The sequence below is a fragment of the Heteronotia binoei genome, chromosome 13 (assembly GCF_032191835.1).
Source record: "Heteronotia binoei isolate CCM8104 ecotype False Entrance Well chromosome 13, APGP_CSIRO_Hbin_v1, whole genome shotgun sequence".
In the NCBI taxonomy this organism is placed as follows: Eukaryota; Metazoa; Chordata; class Lepidosauria; order Squamata; family Gekkonidae; genus Heteronotia; species Heteronotia binoei.
In genome coordinates this window covers 67,081,288-67,095,971 of record NC_083235.1, presented here as the reverse complement: position 1 = coordinate 67,095,971, position 14,684 = coordinate 67,081,288, and the positions used below count along the sequence as shown (strand labels likewise).

Genomic DNA, 14,684 nt, shown 5'->3' with positions numbered 1-14,684 from the left:
GGGAACTCTGTTGTTCCATATGGAGATTTATTCCCATAGAAAATCATAGAGAATTGATCTGTGGGTATCTGGGGCTCTGGGGGGGGGCTGTTTTTGGTGGTAGAGGCACCAAATTTTCAGTACAGCATCTAGTACCTCTCTCCAAAATACCCCCCAAATTTCAAAACGATTGGACAATGGGGTCCAATTCTATGAGCCCCAGAAGAAGGTGCCCCTATCCTTCATTATTTCCTATGGAAGGAAGGCATTGAAAAAGGTGTGCCGTCCCTTTAAATGTGATGGCCAGAACTCCCTTTGGAGTTCAATTATGCTTGTCACAGCCTTGATCTTGGCTCCACCCCTAATGTCTCCTGGCTCCACCCCCAAAGTCCCCAGATATTTCTTGAATTGGACTTGGCAACCCTATCTGGTGAGTAGGACCAAATTCCAGGGTCCCTATTTACTCAAGGGGACCCATGGATCCTGGCAGGTCATATAATTGGCGTTCTTGTTCTTTATTTGGGTTGGTTCCGGATGGGGCTTCAGGGGGAATAATTGTCTCAAAAGCTGCCTTGTTCAACCAACAATACCAGTTTCTTACAAGGGACTAATCCGGAGGTCTCACACTCTGTTATGTTATGAGGGCTGTGGAAATAATATAATCTTACTTCGTAACATTTAGATGTTACTTTGCTGGGCCAGGCTACATGTACCATAAAATGTAATGCCGTGTACTGGTGATATAAACTTTATAAATGACACAGGCAGACACAATTAATGATATTTTTTACTCAAAATATAAACAAAAGCCATTGGTTCCTAGGAGAGAAAGCAATTCATTTATTGGGAAATCCACAAAAGCCTCAATAAATATATTTAATCATACACAAGACTAGGGTTTCCCCCAAGGAATACAATAAAAGGGGGGTATTTTACATTTCCATACAAATTAGTTAATTTTTGTCTATATAGCACTTTTAGGAGATGAGTCCTACTTACCTTGCAAGTAAGTAAGGTAGTTTTTCAATACTCTCCATACACCCAGCCTCAGCAGCCAAGCACTACTTTGATCTGTCTCTCACTCTTTGTTTCCTGTCTTCTCTTGTTCTGCCTCTGAGATCTCAAGGACCAGACTTCCCTTTCCACCACGCCATCCCTATCACCACCAATAACCCTGTGAGGTGGTCCAGGCTGAGTGACTGGCCCCAGATAGCTCAGACAACAGGTTTCTGGCTCAGGAGGACAGCATGTCTGGAACCAGTGCCAATTCCCATACCTCCATGTGGAGAGCCAGTTTGGTGTAGTGGTTAAGTGCGCGGACTCTTATCTGGGAGAACCGGGTTTGATTCCCCACTCCTCCACTTGCACCTGCTGGAATGGCCTTGGGTCAGCCATAGCTCTGGCAGGGGTTGTCCTTGAAAGGGAGCTGCTGTGAGAGCCCTCTCCAGCCCCACCCACCTCACAGGGTGTCTGTTGCGGGGGAGGAAGATAAAGGAGATTGTCAGCTGCTCTGAGGCTCTGTCCTTGAAAGGGCAGCTGCTGTGAGAGCCCTCTCCAGCCCCACCCACCTCACAGGGTGTCTGTTGTGGGGGAGGAAGGGAAAGGAGATTGTGAGCCACTCTGAGACTCTTCGGAGTGAAGGGCGGGATATAAATCCAATATCATCTTCTTCTTCTCCATGTCCCACAGAAGAGGTGGGGCTGAGGGGAAGATCTGACAAAGAGGCTGTTTGTGAAATGATCAGGGGATGCCTTTTTGTCCTCTTCCAACTCCTTTTCCTTCATGGACTGAGAACAGGTACGGGGGGGGGGGGGGGCGGGAAGGAAGGTTGCAGTCCCACACCCTCCCTGACACTCATTCTGCCTCCTAGCTCACTGGCTATTCAGATGTGTGATAGTGACTGCACCTCCCCCTTTTTCCTTCATTCCTCCACTTCTAAGGCTGGGACATCTTTCCCCTCAGAGTGGCAAGCACAAGAAAGCCCAGTTGCCTCCCAATCCATGCACCAACACTCCTCACACTCTCTCGTCTGTTGGCCGTGTCCCTTTGTTGGCATGCCACTGCTCCATGTGCCTGCTCTCAATAACCCCCTCACAATCTCTGTTTGGTGCAGCAGAGGGGAGGGACGGTGGCAGGGGAGGGACTGTGGCTCAGTGGTAGAGCATCTGCTTGGTAAGCAGAAGGTCCCAGGTTCAATCCCTGGCATCTCCAAAAAAAGGGTCCAGGCAAATAGGTGTGAAAAACCTCAGCTTGAGACCCTGGAGAGCCACTGCTGGTCAGGGGAGGGACGGTGGCTCAGTGGTAGAGCATCTGCTTGGTAAGCAGAAGGTCCCAGGTTCAATCCCTGGCATCTCCAAAAAAGGGTCCAGGCAAATAGGAGTGAAAAACCTCAGCTTGAGACCCTGGAGAGCCGCTGCCAGTCTGAGTAGACAATACTGACTTTGATGGACCAAGGGTCTGATTCAGTATAAGGCAGCTTCATATGTTCATGGGGAGGGATGGTGGCTCAGTGGTAGAGCATCTGCTTGGGAAGCAGAAGGTCCCAGGTTCAATCCCTGGCATCTCCAAAAAAAGGGTCCAGGCAAATAGGTGTGAAAAACCTCAGCTTGAGACCCTGGAGAGCCGCTGCCAGTCTGAGAAGACAATACTGACTTTGATGGACCAAAGGTCTGATTCAGTATAAGGCAGCTTCATATGTTCATATGTTCTAGTTGTAGCATTTGCTGCTCAACTCCTCCTCCAGGCTGTCGAGTAAATAAGTAATAAAATGTGCAAAACAATGGAAATACATATTTCCCTTGTTTTGCACAGTTTGTTACTTTTTTTTATTCTGCTCTGTCACTGTGTATTCACTGTTGGATTTATCCTCCCTCTTGTAGTGGCCAGTCCTCACTGAACTGTGGTCAGAGGGGTTGAGAGCAGAAAAAACACACTTCCTCTTTCTCCAATTTTGTTGCAATTCCCTGACCCATTCTTTTGCCTCAGACTCATAGTCCTGCCCCCTGGCAATTTCCTTTCCTTTCTATTTCTTAACTGCTTTGACCACACATACCTCACTGCATGTGCCCATTCAGCCCCTGTCACATTCAGGGCAGAGTCTGGCACTTTCACTCTACCCACATTTTCCAGGATGCATAAATACAATAGCAAGAGCTACAAAGCAGTCTAGAGTAGAATGGCCAAAGGAACATGCCAAAGGTCAGAGGGAGGAGGGTCCAAAGTTCAGGGTCCAAGGTCAGGGGGAGGAGGGGCCAGAGTTCAGGGTCCAAGGCATGGAAACCAGGGCACCACACAGGGTCTGGGTCTCTAGCAAGCACAGGTTAAGCAGGACAGGATGCAAGGGCAGGATAGCACTCTGTATACTAAACAGGTCAGTTCACACAGGTGGTGGCAAGTAACTTGCAAACAAAGTTGTTTCCATGCCAACCTTATTCAGCATGTTCCTTTTAATTGCCTCCTTTTGCTAACTCATCCCCAAAACCCAGGTGTTGCTTATTCCTGACGGATTCCTCATCCTCCAGGTGGAGGTCCTTGCTGCTTTCTATGGGCCTGTCAATCCCGATCCTGCAAAGACTCCATTCCAGGAGCCCACATAGATCATCGCTATGCAATTAGGTGAATGCTCCATCTTCTCTCTAAAGCTGTCACGCACTCTTTCCTTCTATGCTCCATTGGTTACGGAGACCCTGGTGGGGATTGAGGCACTGACCTCTGTTTCTTTTCTTTTCTTTCAACTCCTGCCAGAATGAGCAGCCTGGTCATGGCTGGGAAGCATTCTCACTCCCTGATGCTTCTCCTGCTTGGTCTGTTTCTTGGCTCAGCTGCTCAGGTGGGTATTCCACTAGTGTAGGACCAAACTCCTTCGATTCCTTTGAGTAGGTGCCTGCTGGCTGGCCCTTTACAGTCTCCCTGAGTGGCTTCCTGCCTACCCTCCCTTGTACCAGTTGCTCATGGGCTGGATAAAAGCCTTCAATGGACTGGTTCCATCCCCTGGGCCATATGTTTGACGTCACTGAAATAAACCAAAACCAGCCAAACAAAGGGAACCCATTAAATGGCTTTTGCAAGCCATGCGGCCCCAGGAACCTTGAACCGGTTCATTAAATGCAAAAATTCGTGAAGCATTGTGGTTTATGAGATCTCACAAACCATGAACCTTCACAAACCTCCATTTTCCCAGTTCATACCCATCCCTAGTCTTAATGTCTGGGCAATCTGAGCTTGATAATGCCACAATTTCCCCTGGTTTTTTTTTAAAAAATTCTTACTGTAGCATTATAACACTAGAGCTCTATAGCAATTGCCAATTTTTTAATTTTGAAAAGAGCTATCGAAAAGCCCTCGTGATGTTATTAGCAAGGGAAACGGCAGCAGCAAGCATCTGGTGACAGGGAAATGGCAGTTATGTGGGCAGGATCTTTGAAAATGCATGACTTTCTATGCAGATAACATAGCATGATTTTTTTTTTGTTTTTTTTTAATTTGTTGAAAGCTTTGTTTTTACAGATCTCCAGTACAAAAATACTAGAAAATCCCACATGCAAAATTCACGTTCTTGCAGACATATATGTGAAATAATTAAAAATTCTTGACATTGCTGGATATGCAAAAAAAAAAAAAAAGCAAAACTGCCCTTTTACAACAAGGCTGCAGTAGAGGTGCTCTCGTTGACAGCTGCTCTTGCCAAAGAACTCAGCACGTTTGAGTGTGACGAACCAGTTGGCTGCTTTATGCTGAACTGCTGAACACTCGCTCACTCTTGGCACTTTGAGGCGGATGGCCCTCTTGCCACCTGCTTCTATCCTCAGCTAGCAAATTAGTAATGTGTCCTGTCTCTACTCTTCCCTATCCAAAGTGTACTTCTCTAATAAAGAGAGGAGTATTTTCTCCTTTTAAACTTGCAATGTGACTCTGTGTAGCTCAGTAAGCTAAGTAACCTGGTTAAGTGATGCTCCTGCGTTTGTAGCTTTATTTAAGCACTCTGCTAACTAGTGGGAACTGGCCTAACTACACCAGTTAATCCCAGCAAGTAAGAAATCTCCCATGGGAAAGAAAGGCAGGAAATGTTCTGAAATCAAGAGGAATGTTTGGTGGATTTTCCAGACTGTGGAATGTTTTGGGAGAAGCTGAATTGGAGAAGCAAAGCAAGAGGAGAGCCTGCACTGCCTTGGGGAGTCCACCAGGTCACTCCTTACCTCCCACTCTGCAATCATCTCTCTAGTTCCAGGAGCCTTTGCTGAGTCTGAAGCACAATCTCCTCCACCTCCGGCTTCAGCAGGTCCTTGATCTGATGAGGCAGGGATGCCTTGTAGCAGTGCAGCATGCTGGTGTCATAGAGCATCAGCTTCTGTGCGACCAGAGCCATGATGCAGTTGCGGAGGCAGGAGATCACTTCCTGGTCAGGCAAGGGCACTGGCTCCACATTGGTGACAAATCCCTCAGCCTCTTTATCCTTCTGTTCAGGAGTTTGGTAGATCCACATGAACCCATTGTTGCTGAGGATGAGGGTGGCCCTGCATGGCAAGTAACGGAACTGAATCTTCTGCCACTTCACAGGGGATGTGGAAACCTGCGCTAGTACTCCCTGGCCAAGCTTTCCGTATTTCAAATAACAGGTATGCAGAGATACAGCCCCATCCAAGAATACTGCCTGGTACTCTGGTAATGAGGTTGGATTACTGTTGTGTCTTGAACATATGAACATATGAAGCTGCCTTATACTGAATCAGACCCTCGGTCCATCAAAGTCAGTATTGTCTTCTCAGACTGGCAGCGGCTCTCCAGGGTCTCAAGCTGAGGTTTTTCACACCTATTTGCCTGGACCCTTTTTTGGAGATGCTGGGGATTGAACCTGGGACCTTCTGCTTCCCAAGCAGATGCTCTACCACTGAGCCACCGTCCCTCCCCGTCTTGCAATTCGATTCCTGAATTTACAACACAGCGTGAGTGCGCACGCGCGGAGGCGACCAGTGGGAAACCGCAAGTCGCCGGACGTAAGGACGAAATACAGTCCACCTATGAAGATCTGTGGCAGGAAGTTTAACTGGCCAGGATTGGACCTGGCCAGATAAGGGGGTTGTTCCAGGAGACGTATATAATTAGTAACCCGGCCCCGCCATGTTGTCTTTGTGATGTACTAGCCAATAAAGCATGTTGCCTTCTAAATGTCTCGGAACTCAGTATATTACACTGGCGACGAGGATGGGATCCTAGCCAGGTCTGCGGGCAGCTAGTTCCCCCGTAGGGAAACTGCTGACCTGGCTGGAGACAAAGAAGGCACATAATCATAATAATAATAATAATAATAATAATAATAATAATAATAATAATAATAATAATAATAATAATAATAATAATAATAATAATAATAATACATTTATCTTTGTATCCCGCCCTCCCCCGCCAAAGGCAGGCTCAGGGCGGCTAACAAGGCATGGTAAGTACCATGGTTACAATAAAATACAATAAAATACAATCATTACTATAAACAGTTAAAATAGATTAAGTTACATTCATAAGTTAAACTAAAAATTAGCCCAGAGGGGCAGGAGTGCCCGCCACTGGCGGAGCAACCTCCGCCGCCGGAGCACCCACCGCTGGCAGAGCACCCGCCGCTGCCATGGCCACCCCGAGCGGGATGACAGGCCACATCGCAGAGTTCGATCCCACCACACCCGAAAGGTGGGAGACCTACATGGAGCGCATCCCCTGCTACCTACAGGCGAATGTGATGACGGAGGACAGCAGGAAGCAAGACATGCTCCTGAGTGTCTGCGGGGATGCCATATTTGAGATCGCCAAAGGTCTCTCTGCTCCCCTGAAAGTCACCGCGAAGACTTACGAGGAGGTAGTCACACTCCTGACTGGGCATTTCTCACCCCGGTCATCCATCATCGCCCGCTGGTTCCTGTTCCACAAGAGAGATCAGGGGGTGGGAGAAATGGCTACCGTCTACCTGGCCGCTCTCCGCCAAATCGCTGGAAACTGCAGCTTTGACAAGCTGGAGGAAGCCCTTTGGGATTGATTTGTCTGGGGCCTCTGGGACGAAAGGCTGCAGCAAAACCTTTTCACAAAGGAAGAGCTGACCCTCCAACTCACCTTCAACAAAGCCACCGCATTTGAGAGAGCCGCCAAGGCTCACTCCAGCTCTCGGACGGAGGCCATCCACCATGAGGAGATGGCGGAGGAATACGAGGAGGAAGAGGCACACCAGCTCCGCCACCAGCCACAAAATGGGCCAAAATCATCCACCCAGCCATGAGCTGCAGAGAAGCAAGCCAGCACAAAGTGTTCCAGCTGTGGAGACCCACAAGAGCGCAGAGACCACCCTCACCGCAATGCCGATTGCAGGAACTGCGGAAAATTGGGCCACATCGCGCAAGCTTGCCAGGCCAAGGCCAACTGCAGACGCCAGTTCACGTACCATGACTTGACTGACACTCACATGACCGCATCGACCAGCATCCAGGTAATGAATTTGCCCCTGGACACCCCTGATAAGGTCAAGGTGATTAATGAATTTCCTTGCATGTTTGATGTAAAAGGACACAGCTAGTCAAAGAACTTTGCTTTATTATTACTTCAATGATGAGGATCAGAATAAAGAAAGCTCACTTGCTGACTTCAACGCCTATGTGGGCATGCATACAGCCACTGGTCCGCCAGCTGCACTGGCTACCAGTTCAGTACCAGATCTGGTTCAAGGTTCTGGTACTGATGTTTAAAGCCTTGAGTGGCCTGGGACCAGCATATCTCTGGGACCACCTCTCCCCATATACCCCCCCCCCCCAGAGAGCCTTGCAGTCCAGTGACCAGCATCTACTGGGTATCCCTGGCCAAAAGGAGGTCCATTTAGCCTGGGCCAGGGCCAGGGCCTTTTCTATCCTGGCCCCAATTTGGTGGAACAAGTTTCCATGATGCAATTCCACATGGCCGGTACAATGGAGCTGTTCTGCCAAGCTTTTGGCTGAAGTCGTGGATGAAACATCATATGACCTCCTTGCTTCAGACAACCCTACCTTTTAGCCTATAGGATTATTAACGTCTGTGTTTTAGCCCAATTATGGGGCCACCTATAAGATGTTTTTATGTCACCATCCTGGTATTTTAATTAATTTTATCTGATGATTTAATGTCTGATTGTTTGATTGCCATTTTATATGTTGTTACTTGCCCTGAGCCCATTCTTGGGGAGGGTGGGTTATACATTGAAAATGATCCTGTAGTTATAAAAGCCCTTTCATCTTGGCAAAACAGAGCTCTCCCATTGGTTGGGAGTGCGCTCCATCAACTTTTGGCCCATTAACCCATCAATCAAGAGTACTTGTGTGCCATTGGTTGAGTCCAATCCTCTCACCTGCCCAAGTGGCTGCTGCTAATCAGCCAAGCTGATTCTGTCAGTAAAAGGCAACCAAACTTGGTTCTGGCAGTTTCTGGCTCTCCCTACTCTCCCATTGGCTAAGCCACCTGTCACACTTTTTTGCAGAGGAGAGAAAGAAACTCTTCCCTCATTTGGCTGAGGGAGGGAGGAGGAGGGAAAGAGCCAGAGAAAGGCTTCCTTCAATTGTCTGAGGGAGGAGGAGGAGGGAAAGTAAGTCTTTACTTGATTGGCTGAGGCCTCCTTCCTAGCCTCCTCTGGAAGGGAAATAGTCAGAGTTGGAGGGGGATGGCATCCCATCGCAGCAGACAAGATACAGAGAGAGAGATAGGGAGGGAAAGTGAGAGCCAGAGAGGGAGAAAGACTGTCCTTTTCCTAGGTAGCGGCTGCAGGGGAGAGGCAATGGAAAGCTGAAGTCAGAGGAGCAGATAAAGGGAAGGAGAGAGAGTTGCTAACTCCAAGTTAGGAAATTTCTAGAGATTTAAGGGGTGAAGCCTGGAGACGGTGGGGTTTGAGAAGGGGTGGGACCTCAGACAGGTACAATGCAATACACTCCACCCTCCAAACTAGCCATTTCCTCCTGAGGAAACAATGTTGTCAATCTCCAGGTGAGGACTGGAGATCATTCAGAATTACAACTGGTCTCCAGATGGCAGAGATCAGCTCCCCTTGAGGTGGTGGGGAAGTGAATGCCTTCACTTTTTTTAAATAATATTTTATTGTGTATATATATCAACATATTTATACATCTCATATATATACATATATATATATATACACACACACGCACACACACACACACACACATATATATATATATATATATATATATATATATATATATATATATATATATATATACATACACACACACATACACTTCATTTTTTGCTTGTTGTCTTCTACAAATCAAACTGAATACTAACAACAGATAAATAAACTCCTTCCTCTTTATCTTATTTCCTTTCTTTACCCGATCTCACCCAATCCCCATACCACTTTTCCTAATTCTTATTTTAATCATAAATATATTCTTTTTGTTTCCAAAACTTCTTTACTTCTTTCACGGACTTTCATCTTTACACACTTAATTTTTTAAAACTTTAACTATCTTCTCTCATGCCTGCAAAAGAAAGCTGGAAGGGTTACCTCCAGAACTGGGTGCTGCAGAAAAATCTCTACAGCCGGATGTCTTGGGGGGGGGCCCACACCCACCACCTCCTTGCTAATCCACTGGCTTTAACAGTTCAATTTCCATTTTCCATTCCCATTTATCGTATCTTTATCCTATCTTCTAACTATATACATATTCTCCTATTAATTGCTCTCAACTTCACTTCAAGGAAACATAATTTCACAATTCATACTCTTCCAGTCTTTTGTTTGATTACTCTATCTATTAGTTCCTTGCCTGATGCCTCATTATATGCAGTAAAAGTTTGGTTTTCCATACTGACCACTAGATAGCCTAGCGGTAACCATCTATACTGAATTCCTTTTTCATGTAGAATCTTTGTTGTTTCTCTCAGTCTCCACCTTGCATTAATTACTTCAGCTGGAATATCAGGAAATAAAAAAACTAGCGTGTCTTCGAGGCACAGTCCCTGTTTTTCCCTGGCAATTTTAAAAAGTTTGTTCTTCATTTGTAGTTGTTTAAATTCAACAACAATATCTGGGGAAACGTTATCAGGAGCCTTTTTGGAAATGTTTAATTGGAAGGCAGAGCTGACAATCTCTTGGGAAGACTCTGCTTCTCCTTCTATGAGAAGAATCTGACTCAGCCATCTATTTAAATCTGTAGTAAGGTTTTCTGTCTCTCCAAAATTTACAGATATTCCACGAAGCTTGGCCTTTCTTTCTCCCAGTTTTAACTCCTGAAGTATGATCTTATTTTTGGCCCTGAACTCAGAATCCTTAAAGTCTTTCAAATCCTCTGCTGTCTTTTTTGCCATCTGATATGCAGCTTCAGCTTTTTTTCAGTGCTGCAGTGAGTTCATCCAATTTCTTGTTAATTAGTTCAACGGACGGTTTAAGAAGTCCAAGTTCCCTTTTTAATTGTCCAACCTCTCCGCTAAGAGACCTTATATCATTCTTAATTTCATTCTTTGTCTCCTTTAGGGCATGCAATATCTCAGTCTGTTCGCTTTGGGGAGGGTTGCTCCTCCCGCCTTCATTTCTTCTAGCAGAGAAGTCTCCAAGTCAGAATCTTCAGCTTCTTCTAAGACAATATTATCCTTTCTAGGAGGTCTATAGGGAGGGTTTTTAGTATCTTTCTTTGCTCTAGTCCTTCCCATATTTGACTTTGATGTTCTTTCCAAAATTGACTATGTTTTCTGGGAGTAGTCGTTAATCTTCCGCAGGAATAGCAAGAGCTTAGGAGGGATGCAACCGGCCTGAAGCTCAGTCACCACGCTCCCCCACTTGGATAGATGAGAAGACAAGGGAGGGACTTGCCCAGAGTCTCTTTCTAGAGCCTGTTGTATTTTTCTTCACAATGAGCCTTATTCTTAATAAATAAAGTCCAACTCAACTTCTAAATGTTCTGTCCAATTCTTCTTAGCTCAGGTATACAAAAGGAGCTTATTGTCTTTAGAAATATTGAAATATTGAGTTACATCATGATGCATACAGTTTTGTTCCAAGGCAGCCCCTGCAAAACATAATATGAAAAGAGGGTTATGGTCATGGCAGTTAGTACTGTCTACCGTCCATTAGTGGTAAAATGTGAATTGAAAATCACTGTCTTCCTTTCAGAGACAAAACCCACCCATATTCCTTCACTGTGGGAAAGTGACTTGCTTTTCCAGCCAACCAGTTAAACTGAGCATTGTATTTGCTTAGGAACCTGTTAATCTTACCTGGAAACAGAGCAAGGAAGATACAAGAGACAAAAGATTTCCACATTTCTTTTCCTATGGGGAGGGCAGGATATAAATTTAATAAAATAAAATAAAAAGGGGAAAAAAATAAAATGTAAAAAAATCCACTGGTGTCTGTCTGTGGAATGTCTGATGGAGAAGAGTGGAGGAATGAGTTGTAAAGAAGAGGAAGGAGGAGGAGATTGGATTTATACCCCACCCTTCACTACTCAAAGAAGTCTCAGAGCATCTCCTTTCCCTTCCCTTCCCCTCCCCAGAACAGACACCTTGTGAGGTCTGTCAGAAACTGTACTTGAGAGAACAGCTCTGAGAGAACTTTGACTGTTCCAAGGTCACTCAGCTGGCTGCCTGTGGAGGAGTGGGGAATCAAACCAAGTTCTCCAAATTGGAGTCCGCCACTCTTAACTACTACACCAAACTGTCTTTATGGTATAGTCAGCATCAAGCACTAAGGCTACAACCTGAGTATGTAAGTCCCTTTGAAATCATTTCAAGGAAGTACAATAAAGGAAAGCAGTTCTTCTAAGCCCTTTTTTCCCTTTGTGATTGGAAGGAGAGTGGAGACATGCATTTCAGATAATTATTAACCTTTCTTATGTGCCTCCTCAAAAGCCAAGTAGCTTCAATTTATTCCATTTCACCTGCTTAATTGATCTACTTGCAATAAGTCTAAATCACATGAGAGATTAATCCGGAAAAAGCCAAGAATAAAAGAGAAAGACAGTATTGGCTGGATCCCTAGTCCCTAATGGAACATTTATGATCCCTTCTAGAGCTGGCTGCCTGCACTTCTAATACTACCCTTAATGAGCAGAACTGCACGTTATTAGTATAAATCTCAAAAATGCATCATACTTTCAACATCTGAGGTTTCCTAGGTGATAGATAATGGAGAATGGCCATTATGCTTTAGTACATTTGTGGGAGAAAGTTGCTTAATTTCCTAAAAACAATCACCTCACATTTAAAGGCTCAGACAATCATTTGCATGGCCACATCCTGAAGATTAACAGGAATTCTGTACCTGTGGCCATTTCCTTTGATTTTCCTTGTGGAATTCTGGGGGGTTATCATAGCCCAGTTGATACCATAGGTCTTGTAGATATCGTCTGTGCTGTGAATCAAAACAGAATATTATTTGCTCTAATAAGCCAAAGAAGATGGACTAGAGGACTAGAAAAAGACCAGAACATCAGAAGCTAAGCCTGCATCATCTTTCACAGTAGTAGATCTGTTGAAGAGCCAGCCACAATCTGAGGATTGTGGCCTGCCACCACATTGAGCATCCAGTGAGGGTTTGCAAGAGTGAAAAAAAAGAAACTACTTGTCATAGATTAACCATTCAAAGCACCCTCAGCTATAGTATGCATCAATTGCCCCATCCAAAGGACAGTCAGGAATAGTTCCACGAATGTGTATGTGAGATTCACAGTACAATTCTATGCAAAGTTACTCCAGTCTAAATCAGGTTTGTATGCTCAGTTGCTTATTTATGGTTGGGCTGTGCATTGGTCTATTATGTGCATATGATACTGTGCATATGATTGTGTTGATGCTGACAACACAAAAATTTAGGATTGGGACAAAATTGTACAAGTGTTATCATGAAACTGTGTTTTCCTTCTGTTTTTTTTTTTTCCTCCTGCTTGGTATTCTGTAGCTCACTATCGCAATCTCTGATCCAGGCCTTTCTCTTGTTATTTCATATCACTCATCTTGTAGATTTCCCAAATATCGCTTTTTATTTACATTTTTAAAATTAATTTTTCATCAATAGCAATAATATACAAGATATAGTAAGAGATAATCTTCAAGAATGAGCTCAACAGGATAATATAAGGTAACTGAGAGCCAGTTTGGTGTAGTGGTTAAGTGTGTGGACTCTAATCTGAGAGAACCGGGTTTGACTCCTCACTCCTCCACTTGCAGCTGCTGGAATGGCCTTGGGTCAGCCATAGCTCTTGTAGGAGTTGTCCTTGAAAGGGCAGCTGCTGTAAGAGCTCTCTCAGCCCCACCTACCTCACAGGGTGTCTGTTGCGGTGTGTGTGGGGAGGTAATAGGAGATTGTGACCGCTCTGAGACTCTGAGATTCAGAGTATAGGGCGGGAAATAAATCCAATATCATCTTCTTCTAATTGTTTGTTGTAACATATAGGGCAGGGGTGTCAAATATGCAGCCTGGGGGTTGAATTAGGCCCCCAGAGGCTTCCTATCAGGCCCCAAGCAATTGACTGTCATCTCTTTCTTTCTCTCCTGCTTCCTTCTGCATCACAGCTTGCTTTGTCAAGCTTGCTCAGTTGCACAGGAGCTTCAGAGCAAAGTCTCTATTTTCTTCATATTTCCTCCCTTGCGGAGGAAGGGGGGGAGAGGGATAGCTTGCTTCAAAGGAAGCTCTGGCTCTTTCCTTCCTTCCCTAGGAGACCCAAAAGGGGAGGAGCCTCAGCCAATAGAAGGAAGAAGGGCTTGGCTCAGTAGCTCTGCTGTGCAATTGAGAGAGCCTAGATTGCATGGAAGATATACAAAGAAAGCAGCTTTAAGACCAACCAGTGCTAATGTTTTTATCATGTTTAATTTGCAGTTTTTAAAAAAATATTTGTGTTTGTCTATGTCCTTTATAAAGTTTATATATCTGTTACCTGGCATTACATTTTATGACCCAGCCTGGCCCGGCCCAGCAAGATCTCATGTCAGTCCAGCCCTCATAACAAATGAATTTGACACGCCTGGTATAGGGTTTAACTATGTTAACAACATTTAAGCTACATTGACTCCCAAGATTACAAAACATAACACTTTTTAGTTAAAAATGGACCAGTATTGCTTAGACAGAGTGATATTCTTCAATGTGTCATTAAGAGTCAAATATTCCAATACTGGTAACTATTGCTCTACAAATTTGGAATAATATTGAGAATTTTTCAATTGCAAGGTGTGATCTGCGCAAGCTTCTGTCTGTTCCCAGTTGTGTGCCAAACACTGCCATCAGGTTGGAATCTGGCGTCCCAAGCATCGAGACGTCTATGTGGTTAAACACCCTTTGTTACTTTTTGAGGGTTCTCTCAAAGCCAGGTGGCCTTCCCCATCTGATTTTTTTCGACTCTTTTGTGGGAACTTGGGAGAAAAGGTGTCTAGATCATTTTAGACTCTGTGATCTCTCCCCCGAGTCCCTAGCAATGATGGAACTGAGGGATGCGAAAGAACTTCTGCGCCTGAGGTTGGTGGAGCTTGAACTGAGTTCTGCTAGAGCTAGTCTTTCTGCGCACATTTTCTTAGGGAAGCAAGCCGAAGTACTGTCCCCAGCCAGGTATCTTTTCAACATCACTATCCCAAAATATCGGATAGCTTTCTCAAAAGCACGACTCAACGCACTTTTCTCTTCGGTGCTTTTGGGACGTTACGCTGGGTACCCATATCTGGAAAGATTGTGCCCCTGCAATTGCAATGAGGTC

General features: G+C 45.0%; 1 protein-coding gene across 1 annotated transcript; it reads right to left on the bottom strand.

Annotated features, from left to right (window-relative positions):
- Nucleotides 1–5,128: 5,128 nt before the first annotated feature.
- On the bottom strand, nt 5,129–6,098 carry LOC132581069 (exosome complex component RRP4-like). Its single transcript, XM_060252104.1, has 2 exons — nt 6,086–6,098; nt 5,129–5,637 (listed from the first exon to the last, which is right to left on the bottom strand). The coding sequence occupies exons 1-2, from the start codon at nt 6,096–6,098 to the stop codon at nt 5,189–5,191; spliced, it is 462 nt and encodes a 153-aa protein (XP_060108087.1). The 3' UTR covers nt 5,129–5,188.
- Between the last annotated feature and the right edge of the window lie 8,586 nt (nt 6,099–14,684).